This window comes from Erpetoichthys calabaricus, chromosome 2 (assembly GCF_900747795.2).
Source record: "Erpetoichthys calabaricus chromosome 2, fErpCal1.3, whole genome shotgun sequence".
NCBI lineage: Eukaryota > Metazoa > Chordata > Cladistia > Polypteriformes > Polypteridae > Erpetoichthys > Erpetoichthys calabaricus.
This window is the reverse complement of record NC_041395.2, coordinates 216,373,287-216,394,536: the sequence shown is the minus strand read 5'-3', so window position 1 is coordinate 216,394,536 and position 21,250 is coordinate 216,373,287. Positions and strand designations below refer to the sequence as shown.

Below are 21,250 nucleotides of genomic sequence, written 5' to 3'. Positions count from 1 at the left end.
GGAAACAACACTTCTTTCAATGTTATAGAAATTCCTGCATCAGGTAACTGTTTGTTTCTATCAGTCGGGTTTTTCTGGAAAAATGTCATTGACGAAACTGTTGCTCTCAAACTTCGCAACATGGCTGTTGGCTTTGTTTGCCAACATTGGGATAACTTCGGCATTTACTTCCAAGAACGTCCTCATGCCTCTCCTCGAGTTTACAATCCGGCCCAACGTCTCTCCATATCCCGGCTCTTTAGCGGTCCTTTGGATCATGGGCATTACGAGGTTCTCATGCCTCTCAAATACACACGTGATAACCTTCTGGTGACATCTTTTGACGCTGTCGATATATGCACACAGGGTGCACACCCACTTGATCGCCACACTAATGTGACGTCACCTGCCCACTCTCCTCTTCCTGAAAAACATTTAAAGACACACTCCCCTGAACACACGCATTCCACACAGGACTTTCAATGCACCTTTTGTTCCAAAAGCTTCCAAGTGCAGAGATATCTGAACGCACATTTAAAAAAACATAACACTAACCTAATGATGCAATGTGAACATTGCCAGCAATGCTTCAAAACAACTCATGCTCTCAAGAAACACTTACGAACTCATTCCACTCTCACCTTCAATTGCACATTTTGTAACGAGGACTTCACAGTCCACTGAACAAACGCATTCCAAACAGATCTTTCAATGCACAATTTGTTCAAAAACGTTCCGAGTGCAGAGATATCTCAACATGCATTTAAAAACACACTCCACTGAACGAATTATGCAGTGTGAACATTGCCGGCAATGCTTCGAAACAACTCATTCCAATTCCCTTCAGTGTCAACACAGCACTAAATCGTTCATGCACAAACATCGCATTCAGTTTTCTGCAGCTTTTCAAGAAGATACCGCCATTCACGTCCAAGAAAATAACATTGGCCTACCTACCGCAGTATGTGCTTCTTGCAATGCTCTTCATTGGCCAGCAGAGGTCAACAAATCCGAACATTACACTAAGTGTTATCATGCCGGCAAGGTGTCTTTGCCACCGCTATCCAAACCCCCTCTTTTTTTAGAAGACCTCTTGACTGGCAAAAACCCGCTGTCCCAAAATTACTGTGATCATATCAGGTAATACAACTCTGCTTTAGCTTTCGCGTCAATGGGCGCACACATCACTCAACCATCTGGACAAGGACCGTATGCTTTCAGAATCCACGGTCAAATTTATCACCAGGGGCCTCATGTATAAACGGTGCGTACGAACAGAAATGTTGCGTATGAATGTTTCCATGCTCAAATCGTGATGTATAAAACCTAAACTTGGCGTAAAGCCACGCACATTTCCACGGTAACTCATACCTTGGTGTACGCAATTTCTCCGCTCGGTTTTGCAGACTGGCGGCACCCAGCGTCAAAACAGTGCTACTGTTCCTGTGTGGCCACCCTTTCTTTCTTAGCTCCACATTCCTGACGTGGCTTTATAAATACACTGAAACTAACTGCATATTGTTTATTAGTGTAATGCATCTGATTGTAATTAACCTGCAGCCATATAATGGTCCAGGGAAAAGCCATAGTATTCCAAATACCATAACTGCTTTAGCGTTGTAACTCTCACTACATCTTCTTCTTCTTTCAGCTGCTCCTGTTAAGGGTTGCCACAGCAGATCATCTTTTTCCATATTACTCTCACTGCACCACTCGGAGTATTTATATCACTGTATCTGAGTGGGGAATCACAGCAGCAGCTGATTGGAAAGAGAATTATCGGTACACAGCATGAAGCAGACGCTGCCTGAGCCACGGCAAAATGCTTCAAAGACTTTCCTGTACGGACTTCGTGGTTTAGAAGAAGTTTCATCCCAAGGACTCTAAACGCACTCAATCAGTCCATCAAGTGCTCCTTGTAGAACTGTTTGGACTTATAAGTACAATCACCTCACTGTAAACTTAAACTACAGTTATAATATTACACAACCTGCGCCACTTTATAAAGCGCGTATATACATATGATGATAATGTCATTTTTAAGATGAAATGCAGCAAAATATGTTGATTATAGTATACAGATAAAACTTTAACTTCATTTAAATAATCTGTATTGTTAATAATTAAACATGTGAGGACACGGTGCCACAGCGCTAGCTAGTTCAGAGATAGCTCCTGCCTTGCGTTGTATTCTTGCTGGTGCTGATGCAACACTGAAAGGATAGACAGATATAATAATTAAACATGTACTACGAAGATATTTCAATGTTCCTTAAAAGTTTTGAAGAATCGGCGTTTTAAGCTTACAGATGGCTTCACGTCTATATAGCTGATTGTGTGGCGATTGGGTTTTTGGAGAAAGTAAAGTAAGGACAGGAATTGGAGGTTAGTACGTTTGAAAGAGAAGACACATAGAAGATCAAATACAGAACAAAGCATTTAATGTGCCACTTTAGTTACAATGGGATTTGAGAAACTAGTAAATTAAACGATTTTAAGATGAAGTTTATGATGTTCTACTTTAATGGCAAAATAAGCTACATGATTAAAGTGGAAATTTCGAGATTAAAGTTGACGTTTCGTGCTTTTTTCCCACTGTGTGCCTATTGTTTTTGTCTGTACCCTAATAAGCTTTCATATGACACTCAGACGGGGTGGGCTACGACTCACCTTTTCATGGCGACTTTGATATGTGATTTCTTTTTTATTTCGGGCACTGTGCGACTTTGTGAACTTGAGCCTTTGAGTTTCTCCGACACTCTGTCACTCGATCAACTTCCTTTTGTTGATTATACCACTGTTTAAACCAACAAATAGTACGTTTTTCCTTTGCCTCCACTTGGTATTCGCTGAAATTCTTATATTTCCCCCCGTGCTTTTCCCATTGTCTTTTCACACAAGGCTATTTATATTGATTTGCATATTCAAAGAGGCGTAATTCTGGGAGGAGTTGGGACAGAAGGCGCGTGCACGTACGTTACTTTTCACGCTGATTGGGATTTATGTAGTGGAAGAACGTGAAAGTTTGCGTACGTACAGATTTCTGCATCTGGATTTTTCTGTGCGTACACACATTCCCGCTTTTGTGCTTACGCCATGTTATAGTGTGAGTTCTATGCACGGCGTTATACATGAGGCCCCTGGTCTCTCCTTTATATACCAATCCTGACACGTCACCACAATACGGTCAGCTATATATCTTCGATTCTGCTGAGGCTACCAGTCAATGTTTGCAAAAGGAATGTAATAGCACTTGCAGTGACATTTTGTTGCTTCAACTAGACAACATAATACAACAGGTTAATCCCTTCGCAAAGTCTTACATGCAAATGCATGACATTATCACTCACGGTAACCCTATTACTGCTGCACGAATGGTGTTCATGGAAAATCCAAGTCTGGTTATGTGAAGGTATAACGCCCCGTCCTGTCAAACTGATGTTGCTGCTATCTTTGTAGGTGTAGATGGGGAACCTCCTGCACAACGCGACATTTGCATATATCCAAGGGGAGATGCTTGCAAGCGTATCTCTGTTCTCAATATGAACTGTGACCCCATGGTTTATCCACTGCTATTCCCTTACGGAGATCCAGGCTGGCACATACAATTGACCCATGTTGAGGAAAAGCGAACCGCGAAAAGAACGCGAGTCACACAGCTCCAATTTTATGCTTTCAGGCTTGCCATGAGATCTTCATTTACTGCACACGCGCTACACTGAATGAATCAACGTGTGTCTACCCGGCGCAGAGAGGCGTGGGTAAGCCGTTGAACCCCATTCGTGCTGGAAACCGGGGCTTGCAATTGTTCCCCTCGAACGAGGAATTCCCAGTAAGTGCGGGTCATACACTCCCACTGATTACGTCCCTGCCCTTTGTACACACACCACCACGCTACTACCATGGTTGGGTGACTTGGTGGATTATATATAGAAAAGCAGCCAGAACTGCAAAGAACAATGAAAAGTCTACGTGACTCACAGGTGCCTGTGGACTGTGCAAAGACGAAAACGACTCAGGTGACGAGTTGGGGGTGGGCACATGAGCAGGCAGTGCATACGGAATGAGAAATCAGCAGAATAGCATGACGGAGGGAGCGGAATGGACATCCTTCCCCTCTCCTCCCGTTCCGCCCTCCGCACCCGAGCGCCGTCCACCCCCATCCCTCGCTCTGGGAGGAGAAGGCGCGACGGCGGTCCTCCAGTTTTCAGTCACGGACAATTGTATGTTGGTTCGAACCGTGCATTGTTACAATGTTACTTTTCTTGGTGGTGTATTAAATCACGGATTTTTCAAATGTTAATTTTTTCTCTGTGCTTAAAAATCATTAAAAAAGCGGCCTGATTATGCGGTGTATGGTATGCCGCGGGTTGGCTAGTTCCTAATAAAATTTCAACATAACAACATAATTATTATTCATAATGCCTTTAACAGTAAACATTTTCTTTATGGATCTACTGTAGTAAAACATAATTTACATAATCATACAAGATAAGCAAAGGCAAATGTGACGGTCCAGGTGAGTTCCATGCTCCCTGTCATCACGTCTGGGAGCCTCTTGAACCCAAACTGTAAATAGTCATGAACTGAGATGAGCTGGGCAAATGAGGACACACACTTACAGCAAGGGATAGGTGTCCAAGTGTCAGTGCTTTCATTAAAACCAATCTAAAAACAGTGTTTAAAAGTTTTCAGTGTTCATCAAATCCATAAATACAGTAAATAATCCAATAAAGTCAAAGTAATTGTGGAGGTTAAAATATTCCAAATAAATATTCAATAAATTAATCCTTTAAAATGAGATTAAAATCACAGCAGGAAGCAGTCCTTTAAAAACTCACAAGCCCTGATGCATTGTTCCAAAATCCAATGACTCCCCGGCTTACCCTGTTCAGATCTCGCAACCAAAGGAGACATCCTTCCGACAGGTGCAGTCAACCCTTAATGCCCGGCTTGGGTCCCCAGTGCCAGTGCGTCAGCATCCATGGGGTGCCGCGCTGAGTCACATACACTGCCAGTCCTTCAGCGTCTGTGAGAGACACTGCCTAACGGGCTGCTGCTACTCCCCAACATCGCTCAATAGGAAAGCCCCTTCTTCAGCCCCAGGCTCCTCTCACTGAGACTTGCTCCTGATCAACTGCCTCCATTCACTTGCACACTGGTGTTTCACAATCTTGCCATCTCTGTCACACCTTCCATCAAACTATTCTCTCCATCTTTCTCTTTCTGTATTCTGTTCTTATTTCTCTGTTGTTCCACTCTGCCATGCAGGCTCCTCTTATGTTGGCTTGATTAGACACAGATATGAGCCTCCGCCCACTACAAGGTGTAAATGCGGCACCTGACTGAACCACTCTCATTTGCATGAGAGTGTAAAATCAGCCAAGCACTGCAATCAACCCCGGAGTAGCGTCATCATTTTGCCCACTTACACCTATTCTAAGCCTGCATGCTCTCTGGACTTGATTATTTATTTAAAAACCTGCACAACTTCATGGACCACATATCACAGCAGCTTCAAAAGGTTATATGATGAGTAAGCAGTGTGGTGTGAACCTTGCGGTTTTAAGTTCAGAACACATTGCCAGCTATCTTGTCCATTAGGAGCAAGCAATGCTTTTCCTTTGTAGCAACTGGCAGAGATTGTTTTCAAGGACATATAAGAAAGATAGGTCTGATCATAGCAGGGATCATTTACCAATGGGCTAAAGATCACTAACAAAGCAAAAGGGCAAAACAAGCATAAAATTATTAGAGAAGCAGAAAGGCAAGAACAAAATCCAAGACCAAAAAAGGAAATTGCTTGATAATCTAAAATTCTGTGACAGAGAAGACTTTCAAATGTTTTCAAAAACTGCAGACAGTTACAGATTCTTAAGATTCTTAAGTTATGTTAGTTTTACTATTTTCCCCCACTCCCTTTGTTGTGCTGGGATGGGGCTTATATTTTATACTTACAATACTTCCTTAGAAGACTGGCGTCCTTCAACATCTGCAATAAGATGCTGCAGATGTTCTATCAGACAGTTGTGGCGAGTGCCCTCTTCTACACGGTGGTGTGCTGGAGAGGCAGCATGAAGAAGAGGGACGCCTCACGCCTGGACAAACTGGTGAGGAAGGCAGGCTCTATTGTAGGCACAGAGCTGGACAGTTTGACATCTGTGGCAGAGCAATGGGCGCTGAGCAGGCTCCTGTCAATTATGGAGAATCCACTACATCCACTAAACAGTATCATCTCCAGACAGAGGAGCAGCTTCAGCGACAGACTGCTGTCACTGTCCTGCTCCACTGACAGACTGAGGAGATCGTTCCTCCCCCACACTATGTGACTCTTCAATTCCACCCGGGGGAGTAAAGGTTAACATTATACAAAGTTATTGTCTGTTATACTTGCATTTTTATCACTCTTTAATTTAATATTGTTTTTTATCAGTATGCTGCTGCTGGAGTATGTGAATTTCCCCTTGGGATTAATAAAGCATCTATCTATCTATCTATCTATCTATCTATCTATCTATCTATCTATCTATCTATCTATCTATCTATCTATCTATCTATCTATCTATCTATCTATCTATCTATCTATCTATCTATCTATCTATCTATCTATCTATCTATCTACCTACCTACCTACCTACCTACCTACCTACCTACCTATCTATATTTAAAAGAGGACACTCAAGTGTTGTGGTCATTTGGGTTGCAGTTACCTGAGGCCTTCTATTGTCATGTCTCAGCCAGGGTTCCTCCCCTGCCTCGGGTTCAGATGAATGTTTTATGTCTCTTTTCTTAATTTTTGCTTTTTTGATTTATGTTATTTATCTGCATTATTCTTTGTTTTTCATTTTGTTTTTGTATGTACGCTTTCTGAGATATGTCTCATGTGTTTTGTGGGTGGCCCCCAAGAGGCAGGGCTACCTGCCTATTATTTCTAGGAACTGTCCTCCATCCTATAAATCTGGATGGTTTCCTTGACTTATTGGATTTCTAGATTTTTGAACCATATTACTCTATTTTCTACTATGTCTTTGCATTACTGTTTAGGAACTTTTGTGCACTGAAATACCTTAGTGTTTTGGGGCAATTTATTTGCTCATTGTGCTTTATGCAGCTTCATTATTGTTGAGGAGCATTTAATGAAAATAATGTTTCTATTTTGCAAAGATTTGATGCTTGCCCTTATTACTAGTTGGGGTTTGATGACAATGTCTCCCTGTAGTAAGTATATTTTAGAAATGCTTTTGGAACTTATTTGGATTTATGTGCTCCTGGTTCACAACATCTATGTAATTACAGTCAAGCCTATGTCAGACTCAATGCGATGTGTAACGATACACGTAATGCTGTTAAGCCCAACTAAGGATTGTATTCAGCTGCCACCTAGTGAATAAAATGATGTTTTGTTTAAAAAAATCATGAACTTTTATATGCGTTTTGCCACTCTAAGATAACACGTTAATATTGATGAGCGGGGCCTTCAACTAAAATACAATGGCATGGAAACGAGAAGCTGTTAAAACAGTTTTAGAACAAAATGAAGCTAAACCACAAATCAAGTGATAGTGATGACAATGTGAATTTGTCATTAGACGTTAACATAGATAGTGAAACTGATGCATATGGTACTGTAGCAGTGCTACTGGGGATTGAAACTTCAACTCCCAGCAGTCCCTGCAGTGGCTCTGATTGGTTGTCTACTTGGGGTGCAAGGGCTGCTAGGTAGAAGGAGGCCGGTGCGTTCTTTTAAAGGGGGCCAGTGATACCAAAAGGGGGTAGTCATTTGGATTTTGTGTCTGGAGTTGCCTGTGTGTCTTCCTTTTGTTTTGATACTTGTGGATTCTTGTTTTGTCCTGGATTGTCTCCTGTTTTGGGTGTATGGACTGTCTGGTGCCTTCCTGCTGCATGAGGACTGTCTGAGGATTTGTTGTCGTCCTGCGAAGAAAAGAGCACTCCTGATCCCATTCACACACCATCATCTCATCAGGAAATACCAGTAGGTGTGACCTTTACATTCATATGCAGTGTTCTGATCTCTGGACTATCTACCTCCATCATTTCACTTCATCAGTTGCCGTTTTCATGGACTTCATAGTGTATGCTTTTTGTTAGTGGTTTGTTATGGTTGAGTTTATGTTTATTGTACATCACCGTAAGGGGAACTGGGGTGGGATCATTGTTTCATTTATTATTGTTTAATACATTCTTTAATTGCCTTTCTATTACCGGTTGCTTTTTTGTCTCTGCTTGTGAGTGTGTGCGGGTCAGGCCAAGGCTGGGTGCGTCCCTGGAATCTCCACCAAAAAAAATAAATAAATCACCGTCTTATCGATACCGTGAATTTTAGCAGCACCAGACCGCTACAGTACTGAATGATTGAAATATAAAGCCAGTTTTAAAACAAACTGAATTTGAACCATTAGTTGAATCAAGTGATAGTGATGATGTGAATTGGTCATGAGACATTAACACAGATAGTAAACTGATGCATACAGCACTGTATGACCAAACCACCATGATACACATGGTGAACTTGGTCACCTAAAGGTTCACCATGATGCAAGTTAGTGCATAGCTAAAAGACAAAATGATTGCAATCATGAAGAAAGACAAGAAGCCTCCTATGCACCGTTCACAATGCAGCAATTGTCGTTCGTGTTGGGGAAACGTGGAAGTCACTAAGACTTGTGCCATGGTAGCCTACAATAACACAAGGGGTGCGTCAATCATGCGGGTCAAAGGAAGTAATATTCTACCCTCTCATGCGGAAGCAACAGAAACAATATTATAAGAAATGTGGGCAAAGAAGCACGCTTCAACTGTCCTGATTGCAACATCAGGCTGTGTGTTGGTGACTGTTTCAAAGCATGTCACAAGAAGGACATGTATTAAATCTGCATCAATATAGCAGAGGACACTAAACATACTTTTCCTACTGTATTCATGTTTACATTTTGATATTCACATATTTCTGCTAGACATAATAATAATTTTCTTGTTTAAATAAATTGAACATTTTTGACTCATTTTTCCAAGACTAAACAGAACGCTAAGGCAATAGTTGCTTGCAACTGTGTTATTTGCCTTATTCTTTCAGTTTATCATTGTTTCATTTTTCGATATTTGGTAAAACTATCAATTTTGAGTTTTGGATTTTCTGGTCTTGAATTTTAGATTTTGGAAATTTGTGGACTTTACGTAAAGTAGTTAATTACACCCTTTTTCTTTATTTGGAATTGGATAGCTCAATAAGAATTTTTAAATATTTGAATTTTGGTTTCCATTTCAGCTTCCCTTCATATAAGATGGTTGCCAAGACCATATAATTGAACACCTGTGACACCACAAGCACACAAGTGCTTAGCACATGCCTAGCTGTCCAGTGAGGATGGAAGAGACAGAAAGAAATGAGTGAACAGAATTAACAGACAGATTAGGCAAAAAATGTAATCAGTGCACAGAACAAATAACAATCAGACAAACTAATTTGAAGACACACACTAAGTTTGTTTGTGCTTATAAAATAATAGCACTAAATCACCATGAAAGTTCTTTAAACTAATCCAAAATCTTGTATGGTTACCCTTCATGTGCCACTGGCTTACAGTGCATTCAGGAAGTATTCAGACCACTTTATTTTCTGCACATTTTATTGTGTTGTAGATTTTATTTTAAATTGACAAATTTACACTCAATAACCTATAATGACAATGTGAAAAGATATTTTCAGAAAGTTTGCTAATGTATTAAAAATCAAAGCAGAAGTATTCAGACCCTTAATTCAGTACTTTGTTGAAGCCCCTTTGGCAGCTTCAAGTCTTCTTGGGTAAGTCTCTGCATGCTTTGCACACCTGGATTTGGTCAGTTTATCCTATTCTTCCTGGCAGATACTCTCAAGATATGTTAGATTGGATGGGAAGCATCTGTAAACTGCCACCTTCAGGTTTCTCCACAGATGTTCTATCGGGTTTAAGTCTGGGCTTTGGCTGGGACACTCAAGGATAGTCAGAGACATGCTCTTAAGCCACACTAGAATTTTCTTGGCTGTATGCTTTAGATCATTGTCATGTTGAAAGGTGAATTGTCGCCCGAGTCTGATGTGGTGCACACTCTGAAGCAGTTTTCTTCTAGAACCTCTTGGTATTTGACTACATTCATCCTTCCCTCAATTCTGCCTCCTTGTCCCTGTCACTGAGAAGTACCACCACAGCATGATACTGCCACCACTGCACTTTGTATTAGGCAGGCGATGAGCAGTGTCCAGTCTTTGCCAGACATAGTACTTAGAGTTTTTCCCAAAGAATTCAGTTTTTGTCTCATCAGATCAGAGAATCTTTTTCCTCATGCTCTTACGGACTTTTAAACTGTAATATTTCTTTTACTCAGAAGTGGCACTTTACCATAAATATCTGATTGATGGAGTGCTGCTGAAATGGCCATCCTTCCAACAGACTCTCCTATCTCAGTAGAGAACATCTGAAGCTCGGTTAGTGTGACCATTAGGTTCTTAGTCACCTCTCTGACCAAGGCCCTTCATGCCTGGTAATTGAGTTTGGCCAACACCAGAAAAAGTCCTGGTGGTTCCAAACCTCTTTCACAATTATTGAGGTCATGGTGCTCCTGGGAACACTCAATGCTTCAGAAGTGTTTTTCTACCTTTGTTCTGATCTAGGCCTCACCACAATTTTATCATGGAGGTATCTTGGATTTCATGGCTTGGTTTTTGACATGCAGTGTGACTTGTGGGACCTTATATACACAGTTTTTTGCCTCTCTAAACAATATGCAATCAATCCAATTTGCCATAGGTGGACTCCAATCAAGTTCTGGACACATCTCAAGAAGAAGAATCAAAGCAAACAGGATGCACCTGACCACAATGTGGAGTGGCACAACAAAGGACTTGAATACTTATAAAAAAGAGAGATTTCCATTTTTGTTTTTTAATACATTTGTAAACCTTTCTGAAAGCATGTTTTCCCTTTGTCATTATGGGGTATTGAGTGAGGGGCACAATAAAATGTGCCCAAAGTGAAGGGGTCCGAGTACTTTCTATATCCTCTGTAAATACTGCCCCATGTGCACCTTAAAATCTTGGTGGTGTTTCAAGGTATCCATGGCAAAAAATGGCAATGACCATACCAATAAAAAATAACACCACAGGAATTAAACTAAACAATAAATAACCAAAACATGATTTTCATAGCATGAAAAATAATAACAAGATGAAAGTTAAAGAAAAATGTATTAGGAAAGAAGAAAAAAACATAAACAAAACCAGTTCTGAAGTCTAAATTCATGACACTAGCAAAGGACTATGGCATAGCAACCAAGCTCCCGAATTGTAATACTTAATGATCACATAACTCTGTGACCCAAATAAGAAATGAAAAACAATAAAACTAAAACACAAAGGTTGTTCTGACACCTCCCCAGAATTCTGTGCACTTGCACAAAGATACAGCAAGCAACCCCATTAATACTGTGTGCCAACGCTCATTTTCTGCACTGAGCTGCACTTTAACTCTAAGTCTCTATTTTCTGATGTTTTTCTTCAGCATCAGCAACGAATAAAACAAATAGGCTTGCCCATTTCGTTATAAAGTGGTCTCCAGTTATTTATACCTCAGAAACCAAGACTCCGCATTTTCTGAAGTGGCTGGCTTATTTCCGTTTTTCACTTTCTTTATAGTGATTGGGAACTCTGTCTGAGTTCCAGTTGACCAAACTGAAATTTTGAACACAGGGAGAAACTTTAAAAGTTGGCAGTTGAATTCACGATCAGCATTTCAGCAGACTGCCACCGAGAAACACACCCTGCATGGTGGCTAAACAGTAAGAGAATGCTTTCAATTGTTTTCCTTAGCATGTGATCTTCTAGGCGTCTTCTTAATTAGTTAGTGGGATTACCACCATGGACTCTCAGGAGATTTCATATGTAGTTTCATTTTCCTCATTAATTAAAAAAAAAACAACTCTTTCCTATTTAAATGCTTTAAAAAAGCTGGGTTGAAACTGAATAGCTTCCCCAGAAACAGTATCTGTCACCACAGCACATGCACAGTAACAATAGTCTAGGCTCATCACGCAGTGGTATTCTGTACAGGTTAAAGTGTACAACGATAATGTTAATGTTGCAAACTGTTAAAAAAAAGTTCCCTCACTTCAAGAGCTCTGCATCAATCAACCACTACAGAAAATGTCAGTCAGGCTTTAACATCATGAATAGCTTCCTACATTTTAAATCCTTGTGAAGAGAAGAAAAACAGGATAGGCTTTTGCCTTGATCAGAATCAGGACCTGGATGGTGTAAATGTCATTGCATCCGAGAGTGAAGTCATGCAGCCACAGATGTTTAGGAACTCCTCATCAAATAAAACCCGATGATTGGATTTCCTCCCTGGCTTAGATTTTCTGTTTTTATTAGTATTAATCTAATAACATGGTCATGACACTGTCAAACACTATAAAAGAGAGTTACAAATGATACTAGATAGGCATTTCAAGGGAAAGGGATCATATATCTTCTGAAAATTTCTAATTTCTTACATATACATTTTACATTCCCTATCTGGAGTGAACTGACAAGAATGAGTATTAGCAAGTATTACAAGTGATAACATTTCTTTATTTCAAACAAGAATAGAACCTATAAAGCTTTAAATGGCCTTGCACTGACTTCATCAATGACCTTCTCCATCCTGTTTGCTCACTAAGGTCCTCTGATTCTGGCAATCTTGTTGTGCCCCACACTACCCTGCACTCATTGGATGACAGGGTGTTCAGGTGTATAGCGCCCAGACTTTGGAATGACCTCCCAAAATTAATGAGATCAGCTGACTCCATTCGTTCCTTTAAAAAACAACTGAAAACACATCTGCTTCCTGCACCTTGTTCAGTTCACCTCTCTGTCCAGATGCTCAGGATAATTTGTGTGTGTGTGTTATATCACAAATAATGTGATTTGTTCAGGCTTTTCTTTTAGTATTGGTTTATTCTTTCTTTAATTCTATGCAATGCTTTTGTACATCCTGTGTTTATTTGTTTATTGTTCTATGCAGAAACTGGTTGTATCTTAAGCACCTTGAGCATGGGAAAGGCGGTATATAAATAAAATAATAATAATAATTCATTAAATTTACAATGTATTATTATTATTATTATTATTATTATTATTATTATTATTATTATTATTATTATTATGTCACAGGGAAGGAAAGACAGGAGTGGCATGTAGGAGCACACAGTGCTGCAAATAAAAAATTAAAGGTAGTAGCAGAGAGGAGAGGATAAAAGGGTTATTATGCTGTGTGGGGAGAGAATTACATTGATGAGCATATATTATATGAAACGAGCAAAGGACAGGGACAACCAAGTACTGAGAAAATATGCAGAAAGGTATGGTGGGGGGTGTAGAATGAAAGGGATAGGAAGGGCATTGACAGTGATTGGCACATTGGTTCTGGGGCTGGAGAGAAGTCATATGTATGAAGGAGTATTGGAAAGATCAAACAAAAAAACAGATTTTTTGGATAGCAAAAAATGGTGAGGAGTACAGGGGATAGTTGGAGACACAGAGATGACAGGATTAAGGAAATAGAATTTACATTTATTTAGCCAACACCTTTACCCAAACTGACTTACAATATTTGAGGTACAATTGATTACATTTTTTTCTTTTTTCCAATTGGAGCACATGCTCACTCAGGATCACACAATGATATGTTCATTAAAAAAAAAAATTCTAATGAAAAGTGAGACATGTAGAGGAACAATGACAGTGGGAGCACAAAGGAAGAGTAAAAGATGAATTCCGGAAATTGGGAGGATCAGAATGGGATGAAGATGAAATGCAAATTATGGAAGAGGCATACAGGACAAAGAAAGGAGAGACAGAACGGGTGCCAGATTTGGCTTCCTGGAGATCCATATTGACTGTGGATTTTTCTTTATTATTGGAAGTTTCTTTATTAAAAGTCATTTATTGTTATAATTGAATGAAATATTTTTTGGCTTAATTTTACTTTGCTCAAATATTAAAATTCATAACTGTTAATTACTTCTTTTATTCTTAACAACCTGCATTCAGGCAAATGAATTTCTTCTATTGTTTCCGACCAACTGATAATTAACAATGAGGTACAAATAACAAAGAGACCAGAATCTAACCAGCTAACTGCACTTGTGTTTGCTCATCATAAAGTATGTGTTTGATAAAATATTGGGACATAAATTAAATAGGAAGACACTGTGATGAAGTAAATACAGATCTGTTTCAGACCTGAAACTATAGCAATCGTATTAGAAAAATCTTTAAACGTTTTATAAAACATTGAACTTGGTGGTATAAGAACCTCAGTCAATGAAATAATTAAATTAACATCAAGAATTGGCATTTGGAAAATCTATCAGTTTATAAAATGCTGAATTTGGTGGTATAAGAACCACAACAAACAAAATAATTAAATCAACAGCAAGAATTGACTACTGTAGTTGTGGAATTACTGTGACACTGTAATGAAATGGAAAAGGGAAGGAAAAACTGAGGTGAGGAAACAAAGATGTCAACAGTTCAGATAGATGGGGGTGACTAATGATAGATAGATAGATAGATAGATAGATAGATAGATAGATAGATAGATAGATAGATAGATAGATAGATAGATAGATAGATAGATAGATAGATAGATAGATAGATAGATAGATAGATAGATAGATAGATAGATAGATAGATAGATAGATAGGTTTGAGAAATAAGAAACCTGCACTTACTTGTTACGGCAGTAGAAAGCCACACAAAGTGAGCCCAGTATCGTAATCCCAATTGTGATACAAGTAATAGACAGCACCTGCCTCTGGTACACCTCTTCACTCTCTGCAAGTAAGAAATAAAAGAAGAAATTTGATTGTATTTCACTTTATTATTGCTTAGTGCTATAAAGAGAATTGTGACAGACACTACATAAAAAATTAAAATGGATTGATAACTGGCTAGAGGGTTTACTTTAAATGTTGAAAACCTGGCCCTCAACACTTACACAATCAAAGATATTCACATATCCAACATCTTTATTCACCCACAAGCTCCTAATTTATTTACACCTACAATGAGTAACTCTAATGTTAAGCATATATACCCTTTCCATGTAATGGCTGTTTAGTCAGTGACAGCCAACTCTGTTATTTAAAGCAGGCTGGGTTTATGATTATATTCAGATATAAACTTTTTGTGGGCTTGTTTGTATCAATTTTAAAGCTTTTTTTGCTTTTTTCTTTGAATTTAATTTGTAGTCTTATTTTGCCCTGAATTGAAAAAGTTAGTTTTGTTTTCCTATTTTATACAATTTCTAAAGCCATTTTGTGTACTCATCAGTATGCAACTTGACGTTACAATACGACTGGCTGAAAAAGGTTGCCTATTAATGTTGTTCATTCATTCAAGATTATGGATAACACAAACCTTTGTGAAAGAATAACCTTCTAAAATTATCTCTCTGGTGTTCAACTATTGCTTTGTGCTTTTGACTTTGATGTTTGCTTAATGTTCTTGTTTTGACATTTTGATCCTTTTTATTCTCACAATCTCACCCCTAACTTTGTTACTTAACTATGTTTCATCTTCTGATCATATTCGTTATTCTCTCATGTCTTCACTAGTATAACAGTATGCAGATGTGTGTGTGTGGGTGTGTATGTATGTGCATGCTATTCTGAGATAAAATGGTAAAGACAAAAGACTAAGGTAGCTTTGAATGTGGAATGATAGTAAGCATCTAACATGCTAGCATAAGTACACCAAAGACTCAAACCTTGCTGGGGTTTTCATAATTTTCATGCCGTGCCATATATCAAGTGAAAACGTCCATCCAACAACACTGTTATGGCAGGAAACCAACAGTTTATGAAAGGAGTCAACAAAGGCTGACATGGAAGATTAAAAGATCTCTGTTCAGTAAAAAATGACAAAAGGTGTTTCTAGCATGTTATAGAACCTTAACACTGGGAACTAAATTATTAACAGAAACCATTGGCAGGCAGGTCTGATAAATTTGGATTCTTGCTGATTCATAGTGATGAGTGCACTGTAATACAGCAAGGAAAAAGAACTACAGATTGTGAATGCTATAACTGAGGGACAGGCATCCTGGATGGCAATTCCTTGCATGGACAGGATTCCACTAAGGAAAGATGTGGATGGACACATTCCAGCTGGGTTTGTTGTTTTCTCTCCATATTCAGGGTGGCAGTATCCCTCTGGTGGAATTTCCATTTGTGCACCTACAGGGCATATCGAGAGCTATAATCCTGATGGGCAGCCCTGCTGGGTACTTGGGTGCCGCCATGCTGAAACTACTGCTACCTTGGGGCCCCGAAATGCTTCTGATGTGCAGTGCTGTGGCACCGGAAGAACTCCACGGGTCCAGCATAAAAGAAGCCCCCTCCTCTACATCAGGGGTCAGAGTCAGAAGGCAACAGATGACACCCATGGAGGAGTGGTGCAGGATGGAAGGAAAGGTGACCAGTTGTGTGTTATTCTTGTGCTGAACTGACTGAACCCAGTAAAGAAACCAATGTACATTAAAATACCTTTTATTGTACCAAAGACTGTGTTTGGTTAAGTCGTGTGTGATATTTCGTGCTCTGGGATGCCCCCTTGTGGCCACAAGCTCTATGGATGTGTACCATACAATTTTAAAAATACAGACTGAATATGGATGTATAATGTTGGGGGTTGTATCTTTGAGTGTCTCTTAATACAAGCACAGCATTTTCTGAACATCACTAAACCCTAGAGCAGCATCCCTGAGATAGGAATCTACACATTGAACCTTAAATTCAGGCCATTCTAAAGAAAATGGAAAAAAAAAAGTTTGATATGTAAGTAAGTGTGGTTCATAAAGTGGCTGCTCAGTCTGTTTTTCCTTATCTGCTCAGATCAATATGGCTCCTCGTTGTCAGGGTCAACAGTTATCTGATTATTTTGCCTTTAATTATTTTTGTCAGGAAGGCTGTCAAGATTTCTGTACTTGTGAAAGCTAAAGTCTTTATTTGTACTTGTGTCTCTTTTTCAGATTGTTGATGTTATATGCCATGGAGTCTTGTTTGTGCTTTAACTGTAGTGTTTATGTGCTCTGCTTGTGGTGTCATTAGTTTCATTTGCTCACGGGAGACAGTTGTGGCAGGCAGGCACTTAACACCACTTTCTGTAGGGCTGACAAGGTGAAGCAAGTTCTTATGAGCTCATCTATAGGCATTGGGCTGTATCCCTGTTTAGAAGTAAATAATAACCAGAAAATGTGCAAAACCCCTGTTTCTCCTTTATTACTTCTTGATTTAGCACTTTTTCCTTGCTGGAGTCAAAACATTTCTGCATCTCCTTGTGCAGTGCAATATTTGCTATGGTATTGGTGTGTGACATTTTCCATCCTTTAATAAAAGCATGTATTTATGTGGATTCTTTTCTAAAATTTGCAGTGTCTAATATTTGGATTTCATCAATAGAGATTGTGGAAGAAAAGTATGCGTTACTGGATGGCAAAGCCCACATCCATAATGATGCCACATCTGTATTTCTTTTAAAACCAAAGTACTAATTACCTGGGGAGAAGCAGAAGCTCATAGACTTTTTCTGTGGTAAGAGAGATAGCCAAGCTCAAAACTAATGAGCCTTCAGTGCCAGTCACCAAAACTAAAACTCTTAAACAAAATCATTGTTGAAAGAAATAGAGTCTGTGATGGTGCAGGTCCTGCTCCATGCTCCCTCTTCCCATTTGGGAGCCTCTCGGACACAACATCAACGGTGATGTAACCGAATGAGCTGTGCAATTAGGGGCAAAGGAAAGGTGCAAAGTGCAAAAATGCTTTGAATAAAAATGATACAAAATCGAAAACAGTGTCCACAGTGCAGTGCTCAAAGTTAATAAATAAATAATCCATAAAAACATGTGAAATGGGTGGAGGTTAAAAATCCAATAAATATCCCATTAAAACGAGGTTAAATTCAATAGATAGATAGATAGATAGATAGATAGATAGATAGATAGATAGATAGATAGATAGATAGATAGATAGATAGATAGATAGATAGATAGATAGATAGATACTTTATTAATCCCAAGGGGAAATTTACATACTCCAGCAGCAGCATACTGATAATAAAAAATATTAAATTAAAGAGTGATAAAAATGCAGGTATTACAGACAATAACTTTGTATAATGTTAACGTTTACCCCCCTGAGTGGAATTGAAGAGTCGCATAGTGTGGGGGAGGAACGATCTCCTCAGTCTTTCAGTGTGGCATGACAGTGACAACAGTCTGTCGCTGAAGCTGCTCCTCTGTCTGGAGATGATACTGTTTAGTGGATGCAGTAGATTCTCCATAATTCTCAGTGCCTGTCGCTCTGCCACGGATGTCAAACTGTCCAGCTCCGTGCCTACAATTCAGCCTGCCTTACTCACCAGTTTGTCCAGGTGTGAGGCGTCCCTCTTCTTTATGCTGCCTCCCCAGCACACCACTGCATAGAAGAGGGCGCTCGCCACAACCGTCTGATAGAACATCTGCAGCATCTTATTGCAGATGTTGAAAGACGCCAGCCTTCTAAGGAAGTATAGTCGGCTCTGTCCTCTCTTGCACAGAGCATCAGTATTGGCAGTCCAGTCCAATTTATCATCCAGCTGCACTCCCAGATATTTATAGGTCTGCACACTCTGCACACAGTCACCTTTGATGATCACTGGGTCTATGAGGGGCCTGGTCCTCCTAAAATCCACCACCAGCTCCTTGGTTTTGCTGGGGTTCAGTTGTAGGTGGTTTGAGTTGCACCATTTAACAAAGTCCTTGATTAGGTTCCTATACTCCTTCTCCTGCCCACTCCTGATGCAGCCCACGATAGCAGTGTCATCAGCGAACTTTTGCACGTGACAGGACTCCGAGTTGTATTGGAAGTCCAATGTATATAACAGGACCGGAGAAAGTACAGTCCCCTGCGGGGCTCCTCTGTTGCTGACCACAATTTCAGACCTGCAGTTCCCGAGACGCACATAATGAGGTCTGTCTGTAAGATAGTCCACAATCCATGCCATCAGGTATGAATCTACTCCCATCTCTGTCAGCTTGTCCCTAAGGAGCAGAGGTTGGATGGTGTTAAAGCCGCTAGAGAAGTCGAGAAACATAATTCTTTCAACGCCACTGTCTCTGTCCAAGTGGGAGAGGGATCGGTGTAGCATATAGATGATGGCATCCTTCGCTCCCACCATCTCCTGGTATGCGAACTGCAGAGGGTATAGGACGTGGTGGACTGTAGCCTCTGGTGGTGAAGCAGCAGCCGGAAGCAATAGGCTGGAAGCAATCCCTTTTTTAACAACTTGGTGCCTTCTCCTTTTAACTGGTGGCTTCCCTGCTTCTCTCATACGGATCCTGCAATAGGGGAGTCACTCTAGGTGCAGCTGACTCTCCTCCTGGTCGGGTAGCCTTCCGGCACCTGGCTATGTACAGCTCACTCACTGGACCACGCTAACACTGGGGCTCTCCATCCCAAGCCTCCTCGACTCCCACTGCCTTCTCGGCTTTTCATGGGGAACTCTCCTTACTTCCAGTCACTCCAGCTCCTCGGAAACGCTCAGCTGGAGCGACATCTTCCTTCTGCCCCCACCAACTGTCAGCCAAACACTCCTCCTAAGGGGCTCTCCTCCCAGCTACTTGGTATCCAGAGAGTCTGCTCTCGCTTGCTCGCTACCGCACTGGCGCTTAACACCTCCCGCCTTCTTCTCTCTTTAACCTCCCTCCTTGTTTCTTTTCTCTTTTGTTCTTTATTTCTTCTGTGCCGGCCTGTACTTATACGGCTCCGTGGGCTCAGCGTCTCAATCACGCACTTCAGGAAACCAATGAAGCAAATGAGAACAATTGCACCTTCATCTGCAGGTGCATCCCACCCCAACTACCTCATTAATTCCCTGTGGTTGCGCAAGCGCACCCACGGAGACTGACACGGTCAATGGATTATTTAAAAAAAACTTCATTTTTTTGGAGCCGCAAACCCGCTATGCCACAGAGTCCTGACACTAAAATGGATATTTTCCACTAACTTATTTGATCTTAGTTCTTTTGATTTCAATCCGATGCTGGGGTGATATCTGCTGCCATATTTCAATAAACTCTATGAGATGAATGCAGTGACCCACTGATCCAAAACATTTTATTTTGGAAAAGTAACCCTGTGTTAGGATATAGTGGGTTGTAAAATGACTAACTGACTGACTGACTGACTGACTGACTGAAAAGTAACATGGTGCGTGATGGATTCTCACTAGCAAAGCAGTGACATGTTTTTTAAACTATAGGATTTTCTATGGGCGGCACGGTGGCGCAGTGGGTAGCGCTGCTGCCTCGCAGTTGGGAGATCTGGGGACCTGGGTTCGATTCCCGGGTCCTCCCTGCGTGGAGTTTGCATGTTCTCCCCGTGTCTGCGTGGGTTTCCTCCGGGCACTCCGGTTTCCTCCCACATTCCAAAGACATGCAGGTTAGGTGGATTGGCGATTCTAAATTGGCCCTAGTGTGTGCTTGGTGTGTGGGTGTGTTTGTGTGTGTCCTGCGGTGGGTTGGCACCCTGCCCAGGATTGTTTCCTGCCTTGTGCCCTGTGTTGGCTGGGATTGGCTCCAGCAGACCCCCGTGACCCTGTGTTCGGATTCAGCGGGTTGGAAAATGGATGGATGGATGGATGGATTTTCTATCTACAGTATATGAAAATGTGTGAGTGACCCATGTGCAGAATAACTGGAACACTAGAAATTAATCTGCGAGGGGAACCAGAACAAGTATAGTACCTTGGTAGACATAGGCATTACATCAGTCCAATTATCCTTAGTCCCTTAATGGCAGATGAGAGTCACTGAGCACCAATTCATTGTATTTTTTGCACTGAAATTAGTAAATGAAAATAAAGGATACCTTGAAATGATGTGCTCAGTAAATACTGCTGCTAGATAACAAGGTGCTTATTGTGTTTGGAAATGACTCAGAGGTTGGTCTGGAATTGGGTACATTTGTATGAGGTACATAAACAGCTGGTACCATACTACTAAAAGCAAAAAAAATGGACATTACTAAAGTCTGTGTTTCGTATACATTGACATGTATAAGTAGGGATGATCCTCATTGATTACCGTGAAACTAACTTTGAATACAGGTGGATCTGGTTTACGTTTATTTGTACTATGCTTATTCTCTGTGTTTAATTACTAAATGTTTTTATGAATAAAAAATTTTCCTAATA

At 40.4% G+C, this 21,250-nt stretch overlaps 1 protein-coding gene across 1 annotated transcript in view; it reads right to left on the bottom strand.

Annotated features, from left to right (window-relative positions):
- The window catches only part of LOC114646797 (pro-neuregulin-3, membrane-bound isoform), an 824,825-nt gene that overhangs the window by 28,752 nt on the left and 774,823 nt on the right, over window positions 1-21,250 (bottom strand). Inside the window, exon 5 of the mRNA XM_051922590.1 lies at window positions 14,749-14,851. Within this exon, the coding sequence (XP_051778550.1) occupies window positions 14,749-14,851 (103 nt within the window). The remainder of the gene's footprint in view (window positions 1-14,748; window positions 14,852-21,250) is intronic.